The 24,650-nt window shown below is 42.0% G+C and overlaps 1 protein-coding gene across 5 annotated transcripts in view; it reads left to right on the top strand.

Moving 5' to 3' along the window:
• Window positions 1-2,544: 2,544 nt before the first annotated feature.
• GPR155 (G protein-coupled receptor 155) overlaps window positions 2,545-24,650 on the top strand; it is a 48,689-nt gene continuing 26,583 nt past the window's right edge. The window contains exons 1-3 of one of the 5 annotated variants that reach the window (XM_039495541.1): window positions 2,545-2,960; window positions 12,624-12,772; window positions 14,003-14,529. In XM_039495541.1, coding sequence (XP_039351475.1) covers window positions 14,064-14,529 — 466 coding nt within the window. In that variant the 5' untranslated portion in view covers window positions 2,545-2,960; window positions 12,624-12,772; window positions 14,003-14,063. Of the gene's footprint in view, window positions 2,978-3,061; window positions 3,220-12,623; window positions 12,773-14,002; window positions 14,530-24,650 lie in introns of those variants that run through there. The other 4 variants (XM_039495539.1, XM_039495537.1, XM_039495538.1 and 1 more) reach the window with 4 other exon arrangements.

Here is a 24,650-nt window from a genome sequence, read left to right on the forward strand (position 1 = left end):
AAAATACTTGTTTTCATAAGTCTGTATTCTGAGTAGAAATTTGATCCCCCCCATTTCATTTATTCTTTTTTCCTCTCTTGATTATCTTTTTTTTTTTTCTTTCAGTGGTGCTTAAGACTGGCACATCCCAGATGAATTGTGTTCAACCTTTTTACCAACTTGTGATCTCTTACTGAACTTTAAAATATGAAAGTTGAAGTTATATTACTATCAATGTTTTATTTTACCTCCATTCCTCCCTTAATGGTGTTCCCCACAATACCTCAAAAACAGAAGTGTAAGACTCAGGATAGGAGCACTTTCCTGGATTTAGGGATGTGCATCTGACTACCATGCTCAGGATAGAAGGAACACCCCCACCACTATGACAATCCCTTATGGTACCTACTGGTGAGGTGGGAAAGATTACACAGTGCCACTTTAAAGTCTCCTGCAATTCCTTTTCCAAACATTTTTGTTCCTTCAATGCCCCCTTTGGTTTTGGTTAAGGGCTTTTATATCTCTTTTTTTACATAGACCTTTTCATTATCCTTGCCCTAAGTATTCTGTTCATGTTATTTCTCCCCTCCCGCCTTCTTAAAATATAACATCCTATTTGTTCCCTTCAACTTCCCATATGGATTTGATAGATTCTGGGGTATAAGAGCCAAGACTGACCCATTTGGGGGAGAGAATGTTTGACAAAAAATAAAGTTTCTTCTTAAGTTGTCTGTCATGTGTCCATCCTTTTTCTTCTGCAATTGCTGGTGCTCAGTCTCTTTTTTTTGTTTTTCCTCTCTGGTTTAGCTACATTCCAGAAGCTTGTATTAAGTCTTTTTCTTGTGTGTGAGATTCTTGTTTATTTAGTTTAAGTCCCCAGGTTTGGTTTGGTTTGGTTTTTTTAATTGACTCCCTGAAAAAACTATGAAAACTCCCCTGCCTGTAAGTTCCACTGTCCCAGTTAGGAGGGCTTTTGGCACAGATATGTGTGTCTCAAGTGTTCAGAAAACAAGCTGTTTTGGGCTTTGAGCTTTTGGAGGTCCTATATACAGAGACTGCCTTCTTTGTATACCTTCTCTTTCATTTTAAAGTTGTTGTTCCCCTTCAGACAGATGGCAGTGAGATCAGAGCAGAAGCAACACATGATTTAGTTCCTTCCTGCTCACCCACCAGCAAGATGCGTGGAAAATGGGTAAGCCATGACCTGATTTCTCCTTCCTGTAATAGTGGATTAAGAAGAGGCGACTTAAAGTCTGATTTCCTCTTTCCAGCAGCAAGAGAATCACGACTATTGATTCTAAATACACAACTTAAGTTATCATGTAGGGCATAATTAATTATAAGGCCAGCCCCTGCAGGTTATATATTAACAAAGTTTGGAAAATCAGACTCTAGCACATCCCATGAATGTTCTAGTAATTTAGCTAAACAAGTTACAACAAATATAGAAAACTATCACCTCCTGATTGATCTCTCTTAGTTCTATAATTGTCTCTTTCTATTATTGTGGAACATTACATGGGTAATGTTTAATTTCTAGTTTTGTTTCTTTTCTAGGTAAACTAGAACTAAAGTAGCAAATTCACTTTAAAAGCTTCCACCTCTATGCCCTGCTGTTAGTGTTTGAAGATCTAGAGGTGGGGCTCCTAGCATCTAAATTTTATATACGCACTGGCCCTATCCATGGCTGTATATACATAGATTCCATAGGCATATAGCCCCTGGAGCCTTTGTCCCAAGAATCTCTGTGAGCTTACAGAGCCAAAGCTTTGTGAGCCTGAGATCTGGTTCACGATGTGAAACATGTCACTTGCTCATACAGAACTGTGACAATATTAAGGGAATGATTACAGCAAGTTTCTCAGAGAAAGGCCCACTCCCTACTCCTTCAGGCTCCCAATAAGAGATTCCAAAAGCTGTTGAGAACTAACACCCAAAGATGGAGTCTCTCTCAGCCTTAGGAGAATAGGGGCCAGAATCTACAACCCCTTTTTCCCTCCCAAGGAGTGAGGCTGTGAGCAGCTCTGTTCCTACTAATAATGAAAAGCGACTCTGGCTCCTTTGGGGGAGGTCATCGCTCTGCTCTGTGAGATCACAGGGAATGAGGTGGGGAGGCTGAGGGCAGGTCCTTTGACCACCTTTCCCCCCCCTTGAGATAGGATTTTGGAAGAGGTGGGTCAGGGACAAGACTTGGGATCAGATCTATAGTTCCCATCCCCCCTTTGTATTGAAATGCAGGGATAAGGTCTGAGGCCTCCCTTTCCCTCTCTAAGAGACGTTGGGGTGCATGCTAAACCTACAACCCCCCAGACTGAGGAAACTTGGGGACACATCCATAGCCCCCCATTAGTAAGGACAGGAGGGGACGGGGATAAGTCTGTAACCCCTCCCTCCAGCAGGCGTACTGGGGAGATAGACCCACACCCCCAAGGAGCTGGGGGTGGGTCTGTGACACCCCCCATCTGAGAGAGGCGCTAGAGGCAGCTCTGTGTCCTTCCCTCCCAGGAGCCGCTCCCTGAGACAGAGGGGGCGGGTCCAGCGGCTGCATCCAGCATGGGGCTTGGGTCCCGTGGGCACCAGCCCACCGAGCGCCGCCATCTTGAAGGCCGGCGGCTCCCGGCTCAGCAGCGGCGCGGACGGGCGGCGATGCGCGCCCTGCTCCCCCTCCCGCGGCTGGGGCTAGCGCCTGGCTGCACCCGACGCAGGGCGGGCACCTAGACTCGGGCGCCTCCTCTGTGGGGCCGGGCCCTGGCGCGCGTGGGAGCTGCCGAGGGACCGGGGGCGGCAGCGCCGCGCCTCGCGCTCCATGGGGCTGAGCTGGAGACCGGTCCTAGCCTGCGGCGGCCAAGTCCTGCGCCCGGCAGAGGCAGCGAAGGGCACCTCGCAGAGCAGACTGGCCGGGCACTGAGAGGGGCTCCGGAGCCGGCATGTGCGGCCCCGCGCTGGGGCTGTGACCGTCGCGGGGAGATCTCCCGAAATCAGTATGTCCTTGGGGGCGGTAAGGCGCGTGTGCTGGGGGGTCCCTGCGCCACTGTGCTCTGCCTTACGTAAGGCTGCGCTGGACGCGGTGTGGGTGTTTCAGCTCATTGCTGGGCACAGCGAGCTCGTCTGTGCGGATGCCCGGGCTGTCTGCTCCTCAGAGGCGCTCAGCCAGCCCACGGGAAGGAGAATTTGTGCTTCTTTTTAGCTGCCTAACTTCTGCAACACCTAACAACTGTGGCTGCAGTAGGCGCTTTGCAGGTGTGTGTGTGTGAGAGAGATTATACCTGTGTAATTTACCCTTTAATATTCACTCAAAGCTATCCAACAACACATCCTATTTACTGGTAAACATCATCTCCGTGTAAAACTAGTGTTGGTTACAGGGTGTTTTCAGTGTGATTCTAAACACCTCTGGTACAGTTTGCCACTGGCTGATTGTGTAGGTGCCGAATCGGTGTTTCATCGGTCTTAGCGTTGACTTGTTTATTTTTTTGCATCAGTTATTTTCATACTTCGCTTTGTCTATTTTGACATAAATCTGCTGTGTATATCTGTTTATAATATGTTCAAGTAGTTTTAGTTTAAAGTAACACACCACCAAACTAAACAATTAGGATACCCATCTAGCCTTCCTTTTCCTTTTCATCTTCCAGCTTTTTCCTCAAGTCTGTTGTCATGCAGTACAGTGCAATTAGTTTTGTACTTCTCAAACACAGACATTTCCCAATCATGAATATGCTTACTCACAGAAGGAGCATAGTAGGCACTCAAAGAAAATAAATATGAAATACCAATAATGAGACTTTGCTTTTCACTGTATGTTTAAAATAGTATAATAAAAGTGAGTGATCGTGCCTCAGATGATCTTAAAAGTGGGAAAACTGAGGCACTGAAGGTTTTTTGTTCCTTTTAAAGGGATGCTGAATCTAAAAATCACACTTCTGTGTGCAAAATGTTTTACTGACTGTTGTGGCATCAAAGGTCACATCTACAATTAAAACATGAAATTACTATAACTAAAAGAGAGTAGGGGGAATATTTTTCTTTTCTTGTTTACTTTGTGCAATTGGCAACACTTCTACATATTGTTAGGGCTTTTTTACACACAGAATTTACACCCATTTAACTTACTTAGTTGGAAGCCACACCTTTTAGTTATATCAGTGCTATTTTGTATGTAGGCCAGGGCCTTCGTTTCATTGCTTCTTTTGTGTAGTCAGTTTTCTTAGTTGTTGTTGTTTCTGTGGCATCTAGGCACTTTCACACAGCAACAGTGTGGGGGAAAAAATTAAAAATAGGAAATATTTTAAAACCTAAACAATGTGGAGGGGGACAAAGAAGAAGGTTTGGTACCTGAAACTACTTTTGGAATTGACTAGATTTCAAACTAATGGTGTCCCTTTTCAGTGATTTGCTCAAGATTACACTATTGCTCTTCATTTATTCTCCCCAGGCTAGAAGACAGAATGGCAATGTACAGGAGTGGGATCTGTACCAATCATTTCTCACCACTACAGTATCTTTTAAAGCACTATGATGATGCAATTAACTTCCTCTTTTTGGTGATTTTATTACTCTAGCTAATTTTAAAAGTGGACAAACCTATTCAGTATGTTCTTCCAATGTGAGCACCTGAGATGAGAACTCTTTCATGATAGATGTTGCCCCTTCTTTCAAGGTTTCCACTTAAATGAGTTTGTCCAACAGAACTATAATGTGTTCATCACCATCAGGACATCGTTATATTGCATCATGTTGTAAATGAGGTGATCTGCTTTGTGAGAGTGATCTCGGGATCCATTAACAATTTACAGAATCTCTCCAACAAAATCAGCATTTTTCTGGTAGAGAGTCTCTCTGGAAATTTTGGGGAGGGTCAGTAAAAAGAATTTTTGGGCATTTCTTTTAAAAGTGGAGGGAAGAGTGAAGGGGATCTTCATGCCCAAGAGGTGGAACCCAGCTGCTTGTGCTAGGGTTTAGGCATAGTTGCCTGTATTTAGAAGAGTGTTGTAGGGTACCCGGATCGGCGGGTAGCGATCGATCTATCGGGGATCGATTTATCGCGTGTAGTGTAGACGTGATAAATCGATCCCCAATCACTCTCCCGTCGCCAAGCTGAACTCCAGCTTGGCGAGAGGCAGAAGCAAAGTTGACGGGGGAGCCGCAGCAATCGACCCCGCGCTGTGAGGACACGAGGTAAGTCGAACTAAGATACATTGACTTCAGCTACGCTATTCTCATAGCTGAAGTTGCATATCTTGGATCGATTTCCCCACCCCGCCACCCAGTGTAGACCAGGCCCAAGAAACAGTACTGTGATCAAAGCAGGGATCTGGGAGTTGCTCTAATTCCTAGCAACTGGAGAGTTTGGTTTGTGTTTTGGTAAATTTTAGTGCTTTACAAATACTTATCAATACACCCACCGCTCATGTGAAATAGGTAGCTAAGTAAGTATTATTGTCTCCGTTTTGCAGATAGGGTACTAAGTTAGTGTTAGAGCTGGGGTTATAGAATGCAGTAGGTCCTTATGCTCTGCTGCTTTTTAGTCCACTACTAGACCAGACTTCCTCTTGTTGTTGAGCCATCCCTCCTTGTAACCAGTGGCTGCAATGCAGCTGTCCTTAGCACAAATGGCAGCCTCGGCAGCACTGTCTCAAAGAGTCATGAATTAGTCAGCAGTTCCTTAAAAATAGGTGCATCTGTGACTAACTTCTCCTTCACCCTTCTCTGGAATAAGGAAAAAAAGTGGGAGGCCAGGCCTACACTACAAACGTCAGATGGTGTAGCTGTGCCAGTCGGGCTTCATTTGTGACTGACAACTGTGCTAGGACAAGCTCAAAGGGTAGCTGCACTTATATTGGTAAAACTGCTTTTGCACGGATAGCTTATTTCATTTGAGTGGGTATAGTGGGGGAGGGAGGTGCTAGACTAAGCTACATGAGCAAAAACACAGTTTTGCTGGTATAACCTGGGTCCATGGTAGGAGTGCTTTGCCAGCACAGTACACCCGTGTCACTATATAGCTATACCAGCAAGTCTTTACAAGTGTAGACCTGGCCTCAGTTCCTGATCTGTAAAATGAGGATAATAGTATTTCCCTACCTCACGAGGGTGTTGTGAGGATAAATATATTCAAGATTGTGAGGCGGTCAGCTCTGTGTCACTAGTAGGCCATATAAGTATATTAGGTCAGGTCTACACTAGAAAAGGTTTGCTGGTATAACTATGCTGGCACCCCTCTACCCCCCCCCCCCCCCCCGCTGTAGACAGTATAGTTTATACCAATTCCCTGCGCAAAATAAGCTACACCAGCGAGAGCACTTTTATGCTGGTATAACTACATCTACATTAGGGCTTTTGCTGGCATAGAAGTATGGTTTTTGGGGGGGAAGTCACATCCCTAAACAATTAGTTTACCGTTGAAAGCTTTCTAGTGTAGATGTGGTCTTATATAGGAAGGCATGGGACACAGGCTGCTGCTGTGGATCAGAGCAAAGCCTTTGGGTGAAGGAGCCAGACACTGAGGTTATTGCCAGGAAGCAGGCCAAGTTTTGAGTGCTGCTGAGAGCCTGGCCTCTGTAACTCTGCCTCATGTTCATTTAGAGTTTACTATCTGCAGAGGCCAAAATATACACCTTTCTCAGGTGTGGTTATGCAATTGTATCCTGCTTGGGGCTGTTTGAGTGCAGAGGGAAGGACTGAGAGTTTATCACTGCGCTAAAAAACTAGCTTGGAAAAGTGCTTTCCACCAATAAATTAGTGGGAAATAATCAAATAGAGATGTTCATTGGAAGGGAAAACCTGGAAAGCAGCGATGCTGAAAGAGCCTTATGGGTGAGAATGAGCAGTAAATTAGACCTGAGTTTGCAATGTGATATGGCAGTGAAAAAGCCAATGTAACTGTGGGCTGCAACTAGCTGTGCTATGGATCAGGGAGGTACTAATTTCTGTGTGGGTCTGGTGCAACCATACCTGAGATATTGTGTTCAGTTCTGGATGTCTTATCATCAGAAGGATATTGGAAGCTTTGAGTGAGCAAGAAAAATTAACCTGTGGGCTGGATGAAGGTTCAAGAGCTAAATGTGTCTGGCTGAGCTAAACATCAGTTAAACTGAGGAGTAGACTCACAGACTTAAGGTCAGAAGGGACCATTATGATCATCTAGTCTAACCTCCTGCACAATGCAGGCCACAGAATCTCACTCATCCACTCCTGTAACAAACCCCTAACCCATGTCCGAGTTATTGAAGTCCTCAAATTGTGGTTTAAAGACCTCAAGGTGCAGAGAATCCTCCAGCAAGTGACCCATGCCCCATGCTGCAGAGGAAGGCGAAAAACCTCCAGGGCCTCTGCCAATCTTCCTTGGAGGAAAATTCTTTCCCGACCGCAAATATGGTGATCAGTTAAACCCTGAGCATGTGGGCAAGACTCACCAGCCAGCACCCAGGAAAGAATTCTCTGTAGTAACTCAGATCCCACCCCATCTAACATCCCATCACAGACCATTGGGCATATTTACCTGCTAATAAAGATCAATTAATTGCCAAAATTAGGCTATCCCATCATACCATCCCCTCCATAAACTTATCAAGCTTAGTCTTGAAGCCAGTATTCCCTGATGGAAATGAAGATATTGATCCAGATCCCTAGCTACAAATGCACAGGGCACATAACAAACATATCCTCCATCCAAATACTTGAAAGGTGAATACACCAGGGAGAAAGAGGAATTCAAAAAGTTGGTACATGGAAGCCTGTGTGGTCTTTCAAGGGGCCCCAGTTTCTCCTGTTGACTCTCCTTAGCTAGTCTTCAGTCAGGTGAGTTCCTGGACCTTCACCTCTAATTAAGGCTATCAGTGCTTCAGTTTTAGGGCTTCCAGTCTGCTTCACTCTCTTGATTACTTTCCTGAAAGCAGCCTGGTGTCTGCCCTTTGCTGTCCCATGCCTTTTTGCCTCCTCTTCCATCTGTCTACTCTACTCTCAGGCCTTGTTTCCTCTCTTAGTTGCAGCTGTGGGCATCTGTCTCCATGATTGGCAGCTCTGGCAGCTGTGTGGGAGTGTGATCAAGATGAAGAGGTTCTTCCCCCCTCCCCCCCATGCTCAGTATGGGGTTTGTAGACCGCATTACACGGGAATAACTTGGAGTAATGGGGTGAAATTTAGTTAGATCATCCGGAAAAACTAACTGATAGTGAAGTGTGTTGCATTCGCTCAAGAGAAGTGCTGAATCCGTGTTGCTTGGGAGATTTACAGTGTAGAGTGGACACAACATTGGAAATGTACTGTATGGGATAAGGATGGACTGGCTGCCTTGAAAATAGGCCATTTTCATCCCAGTTGATCAAGTGTGGTGAGTGTACACAATGCTGCAAGGTGGGTAAGGATGTCAAATACTGAGTCTGTGTCCCAAAGAACTTGCATTCTAAATGCATGTACAATATAAAATATAACAGCTGTGGGCAGGGAAGGAGCTCACTCTAAGAACACTAGTATACATTGGTACTCTGGATTAACGTGTAATGTTTTATAATTCAATTGAGTTAGGAAAACTTTCTTTAAAAATCAGCCTATTAAATGATCCAAACAAAACTTTGAAGTTTTTAATGTGCCATTAAGAACATAAGAACGGCCATACTGGGTCAGACCAAAGGTCCATCAAGCCCAATATCCTGTCCTCTGACAGTGGCCAATGGCAGGTGCCCCAAAGGGAATGAACAGACAGGTTATCATCAAGTGATCCTGTCACCCAATCCCAGCTTCTGGCAAACGGAGGCTAGGGACACCATTCTGCCCATCCTGGCTAATAGCCATTTATGAACCTATCTTCCATTAATCTGTATAGCTCCCTTTTGAAACCCTGTTATAGTATTGGCCTTCACAACACTCTCTGGCAAGGAGTTCTAGAGGTTGACAGTGCATTGCGTGAAAAAATACTTTCTTGTGTTTGTTTTAAACCTGTTACCTATTAATTTCATTTGGTGGCCCCTTGTTCTTGTGTTATGAGAAGGAGTAAATAACACGTTCTTATTTACTTTCTCTATGCCACTCATGATTTTATAGACCTCTATCATATCCCCCCTTAGTCGCCTCTTTTCCAAGCTGAAAAGTCCCAGTCTTATTAATCTCTCCTCATACGGCAGCAGTTCTATATTCCTAAGGATTTTTGTTGCCCTTTTCAGAACCTTTTCCAATTCTAATATATCTTTTTTGAGATGGGGCGACCACATCTGCACGCAGTATTCAAGGTGTAGCCATATCATGGATTTATATAGAGGCAATATGATATTTTCTGTCTTATTATATATCCCTTTCTTGATGATTCCCAACATTCTGTTCACTTTTTGGACTGCTGCTGCACATTAAGTTGCCAGAGTTTATGCTCTTTTCTATTTTCCTCATTAGGATTTATCTTCCACTTCTTAAAGGATGCCTTTTTGCCTCTCACTGCTTCTTTTACTTTGTTGTTTAACCACGGTGGCTCTTTTTTGGTTGTCTTACTGTGTTTTTTAAATTGGGGTATACATTTAAGTTGAGCCTCTATTACAGTGTCTTTAAAAAGAAGTTGGAGAAGAGTTCCTACCACTGTTGATACTAGTGCATATGTCACACTTGCAACAAAGTAATCAAGGCGTGAAGGTTGTCTTTATAATCAGAGGAGAAACAAACTGTTAATTGTTTTTTGTTTTAAAAAGTACATAACAAATTTGTGACTTTCCGTTGGCCATGCTTCCATAGCAACTGAAGAAATTAGAAAGGTCGTCTCCATCTCAGTCTGAAATGGGGCACAGGAAAAAAGCAGAATCTCTATGTCCTTGTCTACATTAGCTTTTTTCTTAAATTTTCCAACTCTTAATCCAGCATCAGTGCAGCATCACCACTGCTTGTAACGGGGAATGCTAGTGTAGACCAGCAGTTGGTATCTTTACCACTGTGTTGTCTACCTAAGGTAAAGAATGCCTGTGTTGTGTCAATTCTAGTGTTTCTGCCGTGGTTATTCTGGGTGGGAGGGGGAGGAATGTTACCCTCTTTTACCTGCACCCTTAGACGAAATTCAGAGTCCCATGGGTGATTTCAGTTGGAAGGAGAAATTGATGATGGAGCCAGGCATGTCTTTCATGCAAACCTGTTTGCTTCTCAAGAATGTACAAAGTCCTGTTTCCTTGAACACAGGAGGAATCAGACAAGAGAGAGTTTCTTTGCTCATAGTTCCAAGCCCCTTTTGGCCACCACTCAGCCCAAATGTTCCCTCTCTAAGTTTTTCCCCCCTGGGCCATGGTCGCAGGGTTTGCTCAGCCTATGTTCTTGGCTACTTTGGTCTCTGCTCTGGTGCTTCCCTTCTGTCTCTCTCTCACACACAGCTGCCCTGCCCCAGTTCCTGGCCAGCCTCTGTGATTATTACTCTTCAGGGAAACCCCTGGGCCAGCGTGGCCCTGGCTTACCATGGTGGTCTATCCCGAGTGGTGGTTTCCATTGTTTATTAGTACTAAACAAAGTTCCCTTTTTTAAATGGTTCCTTCATAGGTACTTACCAGATCTGTGATCCCTGCAGCCACCATCACCTCTCAGCATAAAAATAACACTTTGTCTTGAGTTCTTAACCAGATGAATGATGCAGAAAGTCTGGTTGGTTAGAAAGGATAATTGGCTTAGAATGATGATCTGATCCTTTTTTGCTTGGTGTGGTAGCAGTGGACATGATTTCTTCTGTGGCCACTGGAATTTATTCTTGATTAGAATAGGAATTCTCCTCTATTATGGCATCTTATTGAGATCATTAGGCAGTGGTGGTGAAATACAGAGAGCTTTCTTTCTGTATTTTTAAATTAGCAAGCTGGTAAGATGCCCCGTCCACCCCAAAATGTCCCAGAGTCAGGCAGAGAATAGAGCCAGTGGGAAAAGGAAGGAAGCTAGTTCCTTATTTTCTAGTCTGCTTGGTGCTGCTCTTACATTTTAATACCATACATGTCCGAGAGAAAGCAGCTCACTCCAAAATATGTATTAATATATTAAACTGAACTGTGCTTTCCCTGCTCTTGGGCAGGAGGCCGAGCACTTGCTAGCATTAAAAGCCACATTACCATTAGCCAATTTTTAAAGATTGTAGAAAACATTTTAACTATCTGAATAACTGAAAGAATATTTTCCCTCTTTTACATTCAGAACTTGCATTCTTATCGAATGATATCATTTGTTCTTTCAAATGAACAGAACACCAAGGGTATGTGATGGGTACATACACCCACATGTCTTTCTGGTCATGTAGTCAGCAATCAGATGGTTCACAGAGGGGGCATTTGACATCTCATGAAAGAAGCACATCAACTTAAAAATCAAAATTTTTTCTGAAAATATTACTACCCCTCATTCAGAAGCAACGGTGTAACCAAATAAGATTAGACTGAATCAGATTGTTCACTCTGCATTTGACAGCACTCTGTGTTGAGTCAGTTAAACTGTTTCCTCATCAGTCAGTCATTTGCCCATTTGGATTGGTGTCTTATGCATCATCAGAGATGAGTGGAGGGGAATCTTTTATATAAGTATGGTTGTACAGGTCTCTCGCAACTTACACGCATTTAACATGCGCAATTTCAACTATACGTGTAGGGCCGAAGTGGGGGGGCGTGACCTCAAGATTTAAAGGTCCTGGGGCACCAGCTGTGGCTGGGAGTCCCAGGGCCTTTAAATCACCCAGGGGGCTCCCAGCTGCAGAGGTGGCTGGTAGCCCCTGTGGTGAACTAAAGGGCCCGAGGCTCCAGCCACCGTGGAGCTCCGAGCCCTTTAAATGCCAGCCCCAGCCCGGCTGCCAAAACTGCGGACGGGATTTAAAGGGCTCCACCGGGCTCCCTGCCATGGTGGGAAGCCCGGCGGAGCCCTTTAAATCCTGCCCGCAGCTCCGGCGGCGGGGCCGGGGCCAGCATTTAAAGGGCGGCGGGGAGCCCAGTAGAGCCCTTTAAATGCCCCCCTGGCCCGGCTGCAGGAGCTGAGGGCGGGGTTTAAAGGGTTTGGGGATATAATTTTGGCTATACGTGGTTTTCGCTTTACGCGATAACCGCGGAACCGAACCTCTGCCTAAGATGAGACTTGCCTGTATAACAATAAAAATTGACTGAGGAACTTGGGAGCAGGTGTGGGATCTGAAACTGCTTGTAACGCCTCATTCAAAATAGTTTAGATTTCAGATTTGACAGGAGGGTATCATGCATGGGCAAAGCTCACTGTTGGGTTTTTTTTTTTTTTGTTTGTTTTTTTTTAAGCAGACTCCTTCCCCCATCTACATTACAACTATAATTTAGTAATGAGACCCTGTGCCAGGGTCTCATTATCAGTCTTTCTCTGTTCGTTGCTGGAGGCATTGAAGAGGGGATGTCAGGGCTCCAATGACCAGACCAGGCTACTAACAAGACACAGTCCTCCAGAGGCCTAGAATGGCTAGGAGGAGACTTCGACCAATCAGGAGCCAGCAGACCAGTTAAAAAGACTTGCCCCTTTTTTCTCAGGGCAGCGCTTCTGGATGAGACTGGGACAGATGAGGAGCTCTGCTAGCCCAGAACCTCAGGGTCTTGCTTTCAAGCATTGCAACTAAGTGCTTGTCTTTGAGGTTCATTTATTTAAAGGTGCAGGCAGCCAAATTCTGAGTTTATTTTTATTTAACTGTTTAGATACTGAAGTCAAGCTTATGGCACAGACTACCCTCCTGCAAGCAGGCAGCCAAAACTTGTGGACTAAGCCAGGAGGCGTCTGCAGTACCACGCTTGGCCCTAAACTGGGTTGCTACGGAACAGTTCCACCTGTGACAGACCCAAATACGGTACCTTTCTCCCCTAGCCTCATTACAAGTTGTAACATATATAAGACCTAACTGCATGTATTGTAACAGTGAGCTTCTTTTTACTCTACAGCTTCTAATGGTGTTGTAACAGGCTCTCCTGACTTGATTAGAGTTTTAGTATATATCAGGGGTAGGCAACCTATAGCACATGTGCCAAAGGCGGCACGCAAGCTGATTTTTCAGTGGCACTCACACTGCCGGGGTCCTGGCCACCGGTCCAGGGGACTCTGCATTTTAATTTAACTTTAAATGAAGCTTCTTAAACATTTTAAAAACCTTATTTACATACAACAATCGTTTAGTTATATATTATAGACTTATAGAAAGAGACCTTCTAAAAACGTTCAAATGTATTACTGGCACGCAAAACCTGAAATCAGAGTGAATAAATGAAGACTCGGCACACCACTTTGAAGGGTTGCCAACCCCTGGTATATATGGAACTTCCATCTTTCTGGCCCTGCTCATATTCACTTTTCATGATGTTAGGAAACAGTTTCTTAAAGAAAGCTCTTAAATATCATTTCAGCTAAAATGATGCTGCCAGTTGGTGTACATGAAACATAATTTATTTAAAAGTTTGTTTTAAAAAAAATGTGTTGTACGCTGGCTGATATGGCCGTGTTAGGTGAAACTAGTTTTCAGACCTGGCCCAACAAGACAAATGCCTTAGCTTTACTTTGTGATTGCTTAGTGATTTATTTTTCTTTAAACCAGAAGAGCTTAAAGTGCCTTTATTTATTTTAAATAAATTTTAGATACCAGAGACTACAGCAGAAAATCCTCAAGTCACATCCCTTTCCATGCCAACAGATTTTCATTGTTTCAGCTCATGAGTTACATTTAGCTTTAATGTTTCACTTGACATATATACTAGAATTGAAGTTGAAACCCAAGTGGATTTTAGTATTTTTACTAATTGTACAGCTGTGCTATTGGTGAGTTGTGTGTACTTGCCACTACCAGCAGAAGAGAGAACTAGCTAAGGAGGGAAGAATGTGTATTTGGGATCCACCCAAATGATTTTACAGTTTTCTATTTTATCAGTTTTGTTTCTTTCTCTCTCTCTCAGTAGCTGCTATTATCTGGCCGGGTGACTGACAGAAGTACTTGTGGGAGGGATTTGGAAGTGCATTTTAAAATAATCAGTGAAACACACGCCCACTCAGAAGTTGAATAACACTGTTTTGTTCTCTTTTATTTTTACAGATCAGAACATCGCATACTCCACTTCTAAAACGAGCCTAAATAAAACGAGCAGTGAGAGAAGATGGATACTTTCTCAGACTTCACCGCAAAGAACCTCTCCTCTTCAGCCAATATGTCACAGTCCCTGCCCAGCCATTTGGACTACCAATTCAATGTTACCAGCCGTTCTCCTTCCATGTCAATAAGCAGGCTTTTCCCAGCCCTGCTACAATGCTTCGGCATCATCCTCTGTGGATATATAGCCGGAAGAGCCAACATCATCACATCAAGTCAGGCCAAAGGACTGGGAAATTTTGTCTCCTGTTTTGCACTTCCAGCTTTACTATTCAAAAACATGGTGGTACTTAATTTTTCCAATGTGAACTGGTCCTTCCTTTGCAGCATCCTGGTTGCCAAAGCTTCTGTATTTTTCTTAGTCTGTATTTTAACATTATTGGTAGCCAGTCCTGAAAGTCGATTTAGCAAAGCAGGACTGTTCCCTATTTTTGCTACACAAAGCAATGACTTTGCACTGGGATATCCTATAGGTAAGAAACCACTTATGCTTTCTTGTTTTTGTTAACTTTTGTGTTAAATATTATTTTTCCTTGTGCTAGGGATTTACTATATGCTGTGATTATACAGTCTTGTGCTCTTGTGCTTCTAAATTTGAGTTGTTTTACATTCTGCTGAACTGAAATCTTAGGCTGTATAAAACAGTTGTCAACGAACAAACATACGTTTACTTGTACAGAGACATTCTTATGACTTCAAATGTGTTGACTGGATGGCTCTGGGATTAGTGATTTAAATCAATTTGATTTACATCAAGTCAGGAAGACTCAATTTAATCATGGATTTCTACATAGTGCATTCTTGTTGGTTCTTATAATCTTAATACATATTCTTCACAACTCAGAGATAGATGTAGGTTTCATTTTTAGAAGGTACACACTATACATTTTTTAAGTGATTTATTTTGAAAACTTTTCAGATTAGTTTTACAGCTATATCAGAAAATGAATGATTGGTTATTTCATTTACCAAAGGTAATTGAAGCAGATATTTATGAAGTCATTGAGAGGTGAACTATCTCCAATTCAACAGGTTAATCATTAATATTGGGAGGATTTTCTTGCCATGCTGTATTCGAAGGAGAACATCACCAGACAGGCATTTAAATTATTTTATTTAAAACATCAACGTTATGTATTCTGGATTTTTTTTTCCAACAGCAAGCATATGATATTTTAACAAAACAAGCATATGGATTTTTGAATTTAGTTAAACATTCAAGTTTTTTAAAATCAGGTTTGTTTTTGTTTTTTTAACTAAAATAGTTAAGTGAAATATTTTTTATAAAAAAACAAAAATTAAATCAACTATGTCAGCCAGGTCAACATGAGAAACTTAAAATATTGGCTTCTGCAGCTAACTCAGTCGTCTTCATCTTCATTTTCCTGTTTGTTCATAATCTGGAAAAGAAAAACAAGCTTTCCTGCTTTTTCAGTTCCCAAACGATTTCTCAATTTGGAATGAATTAGTCCAAAGAAAGAAAATATTCTTTCTACACCAGCAGAAGAAGCTACTGCTGTTAAAAGTGAGATTATCAATTCAACAGTCTCTGAATCCAAGTGCTTAAGTGACTTTCTTTAAAATATCATCAGCAAACTTATATTTCTTGAATGGTTCACCCTTAGCTCTGAAGTTTTATTATAGTTGGCATTATGGAGGGATGATTGCTGGATGTCCATGTCATAGCCAACTCCTCCTCTTTAGCAGTTAAGGTTTGACCCTGGTACCAAGTATTGAGAATATTTGCAAGAAAATGAGCTGGAGATAGTGGTTGTCCCATTTGTTTTTTTAATGCTTGTAATTTAACTCCATCATTGCATATTTCTCTTTTTAAGATCTCACTCAGTTCCTTCCATATTTCAACAGCATCAGCAATAAAACAGCTATTTCCCTGCATTTTGTTCAAGGCTACAGAAATAGGCTTCAGGGTACTCAGCATGTGTTCAACATTTCTCTTAAGCCCAATGTTGAGAACTTTGGCTGTGACAGTGCCATCTATTTTTTCATGATTTTGTTCACAAACAGTCGTCAGATTAGTCCAGGTCTTGATATCGCACGTCTTGTGGGAGAGTTAGCTTGGTTCCTCCCACTTTTTTCAGAGCAGCTGCTGCAAAGTGGTTGTTACAGAAGTATTTTGCAGTTTCAACAACATTAGCCTTTATTTCTGGAACACTGAAGTTTTGGCTAGGATGTGCATCAAATGAGCACTGCAACGGTACGGTATTAGCTTGGGACTCTCTTCTAAATTTCTTCTCATCTTGGATACATTTGCAGCATTGTCTGTGACCAAGCTGCATACTAGACATTTAAATTTTTTTCCCCACAGTTTGTTATAGCTTTTACTGCTACTACTTTTAAGTATTCTGCTGTGTGTGCATTTCCCGATGTACCAATTGTTTCTGAAGACATTCCCTTCTTCTGTTGTCACACAAGCACATACAGCAGGATCATTGTGGACATTGCTCCACCCATCAAGACTCAGGTTAACAATCTGACCCTCTAGACCTTTTGCACACTGCTCAATTTCTCTTTCATACATTTTTATCCAGCAATTTGCCTACGACATCTGCTCTGTTGGGTGGACTGTATCCTGGTCTTGACTGAACCATGTTAATGAAGTGTTGGTTCTCAATCATACGGAAAGGAGAGTTTGTTTCATAAACGGGGCAATTTTTTCATCAATTACCTCTTTTTGTAATCTGCTGGTTCTTATTACAAGCTTATCTATGGTTGTTTCTGGATGATGGAGATTTTTTTTTTCTTTTTGCTACAGGTGATATACTGTGGCTATGTGACATACATGATGTGACTAAAACACTGTCATTGGCAGATAACTGTGAAACTGTAGAAAATGATGGTGATCTTGAAGGTGGATAGTCTTCAGAATCCTGTACGCTGAGGATGGATTCTCCTAAACAAAATAAGTCAATGCAGTTATTTAATTATTATCACCATACTGCTCATTTAGTATTTCTCATTGCATTCGCTGACACTCGGTACTACTTTAAAGATGAAATTATAAAAGGAAAATCTGCCTATTTCAGCTATTTATTTTTTATCACACCTACATCTAAAATGATAGTACCATAGAGTAACAACTATATTTTTTGCTCAAACATGAGAATTCAAGAATAGTCCAGCAGGAAGACAGGCAGTCCTTAAGAAAGAAGTATGAAATAAAAAAAGTTTACCAACCTGAAGATCCTGCATGTTCAGATATGTTCCTTTCATCATCTTCAACGCAGCTTCCTCCTGAGAAGGAACACTTCTCATGATGTTGTTTTATTCGGGCAACCAGGCCTTGCATTTCTTTGTTGCACTGTTTGCATTTTGCACGCATGCCTGCCTTACCCACAGGTAGAGGAACTTCATTAAAATATTCCCAAACTGGGTCTCTTTTACAGCCTGCTGCCATTATAAATTTTCCCTTCTAGTGAGAGAATGATGTGGTAGATCTCAAATCAATGAAGGCTACACTCAGACCTCAAGCCTTCTGGAATATGCTGCTCAAACAGTTTCACTTTTGTTTCTACTGCTTGTCCCTCCTTTCTCACATTTATCTCCAGACTTCTTCTCCTAGTCCAGATCTATTCCGCCTCCAACAATCTTCTATTCATTGAACTTTTTGAAACTTTGCACTTTAGAGAGAGGTAAGGGATTGACTTTGTTTACACAAATTTTGCAGAGGGACAATAGGGTTAAGGTCTGTTATTTCTCTTCTTTCTTTCTTGAGACCTGCAAAACTAAGCATCTCTGATGGTATCTTCTAGGCTGAGCACTGAGTCCCATTGGGTAGATTAGAAAGATTAACCTAAATAATCTATAGAGAAGCCCCTGGAACCCCATAAGATTGAGTCCCTAATCCATGAACTATTAGAAGTCATTTACAAAACTTTTCTTAAACATTACATGAATATGTTGTCTCATACTCTAGAATTTATAATCCCTATTCCATGATCAGATATCTTTGAGCTATAATGTATCTTAATTAAAACTATCTTTAGATAGGGTTTTTTTCCCCCTCAAAAAGTATTTTATCAAAAAAATCCGATTTTTTTTAATTTTATTTAAACTATTGATTTTTATCCACTGTGCTTGGAGCAGAGAATAGGATACAGAGTCTTTCAGCTGCAGTTTGTCACTTTGCATCTACCCCAGGTCTATGGGGACAAGAAGTTGCTACTATCGGTTAGCTATTCTGTGGTCTACATATAATGAGCTGGTGATCTTAGTTTGGTTTTCAGTGGACTGATGTCCACATCCATGGTGGCACTGTCTGCAGAGAAACCAAGAAATAAATAGACTGGACTAACATGTCGTGCACATGAGTGAGCCCTCTAAATCTGTGTGGCGGCACATTAGCAGGGAAGTCTGAGGAATTCTGTGGTGGTGCTGCTGCTTGTGCTGTATTCCTTCTGTACATAAAGAGAGTACTTAATTCTCCAGAGGTATCAATCTGATGACAGTTGTGAGCAATAAACGCCCCTTACATTCTTTTAAATAATCAAAATTCTTAGCTCTGTGTGAAAACTTGCAAAAGAGTCTTAAAACTAGAAATATTTACTGAGTGTGTAAGAGATGTAAAGCAGTATACATTGCAGTACAAAACTCCCACAAAGATCTGACATCCCACCAACCTTCACGCACAATTCTAGAAGACTTGACTGAAATAAGATGTCGCTGTCCTGTAGTTGTGGTGTTTGGTGCACTGTTGTCACAAAGTTATAGGTGGCTTTAAAGACTCATCATTTATAACATTAGTTTTCTTTTTGTTTTGTAGTGTTTCCAGAAATTGCAACACAGAATAAAATTCTTCTTATGAGTGGCTAATTAAGGGTTTACCACTCCCCTAGCAAAAATGCTGATTTCCAATCCAGGCTACTAGAGTCTCCCCAAACTTTAAAACCCTGATGTTGCAGCTTAATTGTACATTTATATAACATTTCAGGAGCTGCAATAGATGAGTTGCCTTGTACCTTCTTGGCTCTAGCTAATGACCTAACATAAGGAAACCATCTAATGTGCATGTTTCCATCTATTGTGGAGTTTGTTCAAGAAGATTTAAATCTGCTCAAATCAGAATTTAACTATCCACTTGCTTGCATGCTGGCATCTTGATTTCTGTAGGTGATGGAGGAAAGTTGCATCTTTTGGACTCAGTTCTAATATGTGATCATCAAGCATGCATTGTCATATGTTCTGTGGGGGAAATGTCACTTTGTACGTACATCAGATTTTGCATGGCTCATGGTAGTGAGTGACAATGTATTTCAAATCTGAGCTTCTTGGGACTTTTTCTGTGCCTTCAGCATCAAGTGTAACAAGAAATCTCTTTTCTGGTAGGGATCTTAAAAAAAAATCCTATTTCCTTCAAGAATACAACTTTTTATTCTGTTTACTTTTTTGTAATTGCATCCTTATTTTTAAATTTCAAACAATATAAAAACATAGCTCACTCCTTCTCCTCCACTTTTGGTAGACAGGCTTTTTGTAGTTTTTGTTGCTTGTTTGCTAATGTGCACTTATAAAACTATTTACTGTGTATCACAGCCCAAACATACCTGGAAAACTGGATTGTACAAATAATTGTGTGTGTGTTTACTTATAGTGACCTGTAATAATGTGTTCAAATTAACAGGAAACACTGTGGCCATTTAAACAGCACTTAAAAGGTAAAAAGCACAATTTAAAAACCATGCACTTACAGCTGAAGGGTTTTTTTGGTTTGGTTTTTTTTTTTATTTAAAAAAAAGGAGTTGGCATGTCTGCACTTTACAATAGCAACTACTTAAAAGGACCCCTTCAACATGAGCTCTGGTCAGTTTTAAAAATTAATCAAAAGCTACCTGTGAGTTTCCATATTATTTTTTTTATTTTTATAACCACATTTTCCTATTTTTTAAATGTTTTTCTCTCCCTTGCTTTTGTATGAAAGACCCACACAAACGGGAAAAAGTGACAGACTGTACAGAAGAAACAGTGAAGCTGACTAGATACAAAGTGCTTTCAAAATGCACCATGCAAACATACTGATTTTTGCCACCTAAACTTTAATTTATAATAACAGTAGATGTTGCTTTCTTTTAACAATAAGTTTAAAAAAAATCATAAGTGTAATGTATGTGTTTTTAAGTTAATGGTAACTACTTACATTTTCATAGAGCCTTTTTATGATACCTTGAAGTGCTCTACAATAAGCTTGAAATTAAAAAATGAAATCCGTTTTGCCACTATTTACTTAAAAGCCAGTGAAACCAAATGTTTACGTTTCTTGCACAGGAAAAGATATTCTTCATATCAGTAGGTTCAAGAGTTTAACAGAGCAGTTTGCAAGCATGCACGCAATTGGAGAATCTGTCTGACAGAATGTCTGACTTGGGCATCTAGTAATGTGTTGGAAGTGTGTGTTTGTGTATATATATCTTGATTTTTAGTAAGGCTTTTGGAATAGTCCCACATGACATTCTCATGAGCAAATTAGGGAAATGTGGTCTGGATGAAATTACTGTAAGGGGGGTGCACAACTGGTTGAAAGACCATACTCAAAGAATAGCTATCAATGGTTTGCTGTCAAGTTGGGAGGACATATCTAGTGGGGTCTCACAGGGTCTGTCCTGGGTCTGGAACTATTCAGTATTGTCATTAGTAACTTTGATAATGGAGTAGGGAGTGTGCTTATGAAATTTGTGGATGACACCTAGCTGGGAGGAATTGCAAGCACTTTGGATGACCGCATTAGAATTCAAAACGACTTTCACAAATTGGAGAATTGGTCTGAAATAAACAAAATGAAATTCAATAAAGATCAAGTACAAAGTAATTCACTTAGGAAGGAAAAATCAAATGCACCACTGCAAAATGGGGAAAAACTAGATAGGTGGTAGTACAGCTAAAAAGCATCTGTGGTATTTAGTGGATCACAAATTGAATATGACAATGTGATGGATTTGCTAAAAAGGCTGATATCTCTGGGGTTTATTAAGAAGAGTGTAAGACATGGAAGGCAATTGTCCCACTCTACTTGGCACTGTGAGGCCTCAGCTGGAGTACTGTGTCCAATTCTAGACACTAAATTTTAGGGCTGAACAAACTGGAGAGTCCAGAGCAGAGCAATAAAAATGAGAAAAGGTTAAGAAAATCTAACCTGTGAGGAAAGGCTAAAAAAACGGGGCATGTTCATGAGAAAAGAAGATTGAGAGGGAACCTGGTAAATCTTCAGATGTGTTAAGAGCTGTCTGTTATGGAGAACAATTGATCACTTTATGTCCACAGCAGGTAGAACAAGAAGTAGTTGGCTTAATCTGCAGCAGGGAAGATTTAGGTTAGATATTAGGAAAAAATTTCTAACTACAAGGGTATCTAACTCAGGAATAGGCTTCCAAGGGAGATTGTGGAATCTCTCTCTCTCTCTCTCTCTCTCTCTCTCTCTCTCTGTCTTAGTGTACCTATTTCTTTCTTCCCTCTTCACCCTAAAACTTCAAGTTCCATGAATATGGAAGAACTAATAGCACGTACAATTAAAATGCTTGCAAATCAAGCAAGAATATGTTCTTTGATGCAGTACTATCAACAGCCTCTACTGCAGATGCAGGAAAGCAAATCATTGTTAGACTGGCCTGTGGTATTTTCAGTATTCAACTGGGACAGGTAAACTAAGGATCCTCTAAAGTGTTGCAGTCTAATAATATGTTGACTTAGCAAATCCAGATGGTTTCTGGCTTCCATTATTAAAATATAGAAATAAGTCATAACGGAGTCCTTATAACTTGCCCTTTAAACACTACTAATTACATAAGTACTGTGAGTAATGCTGAGTTATTGAGCTGTAAACAGAAAATGAAGCGTTTAACCAAGTGTTGTGAGGTAAATAGCTGAACAATGAATCTTATAGGTGTGTGTTCATTTAGAGCCAGAAAGTCCTATTTTTTTTATATTGCCTCACACACCCCTCAGCAATCGTCTGATCCTTTTGACCTTGAAGGTGCTAGTCTGTTCATAAAATCAGACATCTCCCTCCCCTGACTCAGCCTCTCTGAGTAGGAGGTTGTCATTATCCCTTATGAAATGCCCTTTGCATATTTTGAAGTCTTTTAGTATTATAATCAAGGCTATTGAGCAATCAGGTTGGGGCTCCCACTTTTTCCTCCTCTGTACCTTTATTTCTCCAAATACTACTATGAAGGTAGATCCACACAAATGGGAGCTTTCAGCCTACATTTGCAATCCCCTGCCTTCTGGATTGGTGGTTGTTTGTTAGAAGTCCCTTTTAGAGATACTAATTGACCTATATTATAATGTTTGCTCTCTCTAACCAAAGGGATAGGGTTGCTATGCCCTTGATGCTAAAGAGATTAGGTTCATGTAATTCATAGATTTCTTGCAAAACTAATTCTGCTTTAGATCAAATATGAAATGTCCAAATGGATTTCAATCTATCATATTTGATACTAAGTCAGCTTCTCTCAGCACTCCTTTCTGGCTAGCACATTAAATAGTACTAGCTAATTGCTGGGTGTCTTTTGTTGGCCTTTTCAGGTGGGACACAGGTAAAAAGGCTGCCAACAGAAACAAGGATTAATGTTTATTTCAGAAGGTGTAACTTTCCTGGACTTGTTGGGAGGAACTAGGAAAGGGGTAAGATATAAGAATAAGTTATATCACAGTATCCGTAAATGCTCATTGCTGACCACTGGATCCTCATGGTTTTATAACTTTTGGAAACAAAGTGTTGTTGGTATGGCTGTTGTCACCTGTGGAGTGTAGTACAGGCCTCAAAAAAAAAAAAATTTTTTTAAAAAATCCACTTGCTTCTGAAAAGCGGGAAGCTTTGCCAAGCAAGTGAGGGGACCAATTCCTTTAATGTCTGCAAACTGGAATTGTAATTTACTTAAAATATATAAGGGCTAGAGTTGTGCTGGTAACTTCCCAAATGTGAATGGATTAAAATGGGTGGGCAAACTATGGGCCGCGGGCCGGATCCGGCCCCTCAGGGCTTTGGATTTGGCCTGCAGGACTGCCCCCCCATGGCGCCACAGGCCCCGCACTGCTCTCCAGAAGTGGCTGGCCCCTGGGCAGGGGGGCAGAGGGCGCTGTGCATTGCTCTTGCCTCCAGGCACTGCTCTCCGCAGCTCCCATTGGCCGGGAACAGGGAACCGCGGCCAGTGGGAGCTTCAGGGGAGGTACCTGGAGGTGCAGCAAAGGCAGCTCACATGGAGTCCTCCCACCCCACCCCCACCTGCCCCCAGGGGCAGCAATGCTTCCTGGAGCGGTGTGGGGCCAGGGACAGGGCAGGCAGGCAGGGAGCTCCTCCTGCACCCCGCCCCCCAACTCCCTGCCCGAAGCCCCCTGCCTGCACTTTGCACCCCTCCTTCACCCCAACCCCCTGCCCTGAGCCCCCTCATACACTCCGCACCCCTCCTCTGCCCCAGTCTCTTGCCCTGAGTCCCTTCCTGCACACCGCACCCCCTCCCACACCCCAACCCCCTGCCCCGGCCCTGCATACAATTTCCCCATCCAGATGTGGCCCTCGGCCCAAAAAGTTTGCTCACCCCTGGATTAAAAGGACATAATGTCTTTGTTCCGAATGCTTTCATGTCTTATAGGTTTGCAAAACAGAAGTACAATAAATAAAAAAACAACCTCTAATTGTTTTCATTGCTGCTGTAGGTAGTAGTGAAATTGTCAAGAGTTGTGTCAACTTATGCAGCTAAATCTTGGTGAAATTTATGAACAGCAGTGGAGGCACTCTCTGGGAGCTAGTCACAAGGGAGGCTGAAGGGGGAGGGCAGATAAGAGTAGCTGGTGTTTATTCTCACTGCCTTTGAACTAGGCAGGAGGCTGGTGGAAATGTAAAGTAATGGAGCCTCTCCCCTCTTGCCTTTCACAGCAGCTAAGAAGTTCTGAGGGGCTGCAGGGAGGGGAGAGAGAGAGAGAGCAAGCTTCTGGCTGCTGCAGGGAGGCACTGGCATTTCAAATATGATGCAGGCTGGTGCACAAGATGGCACCAAAGACAGCCCTCTCCCACTTGTTTGCAGGGTTGGGCTTCTCACTGGGGCTGTGTCTCTGGATCTCATTTTTGGAGCTCCCAACCCTATTTCTGGCTAGCAGGTCTAATCCTTCCATTAGCAGATGTCTAAAAAGTTTATCAAGCCCTAGGCCAGGTGTGTATTAGGAGTGTTCTGCTGCTATAGCTATAGCGCTATACTATACTAGAGACTGAGTGGCACAGCTATGTCATTCACAAATCATACCCCATCACACTGTGGCTGACAAAGCTGTGCCAGCAAAAGTTTGTAGTGTAGACCTGGCCCTAGTGAAGTGTCAGTTTTCACCAATCTCTGTTATCCCTGCTTTGGCTTACTAAGGCCTGGTCTGCACTTAAAATTTGTTTGACCTATCTACATTGCTCAGGGATGTGAAAAATTTCAAACCCTGTGCGTTGAAATTAGGTTGACTTAACCCCCATTGTAGACACAGCGAGGTTGTTGGAAGAATTCTTCCATCAGTGTAGCTACCACCTCTTGGAGAGCTGAAGTAACTACACAGATGGAAACAACCCTTCTATCGATGTAGGAAGTGTCTACGCTATGGCTAC

Source organism: Mauremys reevesii, linkage group 11 (assembly GCF_016161935.1).
Source record: "Mauremys reevesii isolate NIE-2019 linkage group 11, ASM1616193v1, whole genome shotgun sequence".
Taxonomy (NCBI): Eukaryota; Metazoa; Chordata; order Testudines; family Geoemydidae; genus Mauremys; species Mauremys reevesii.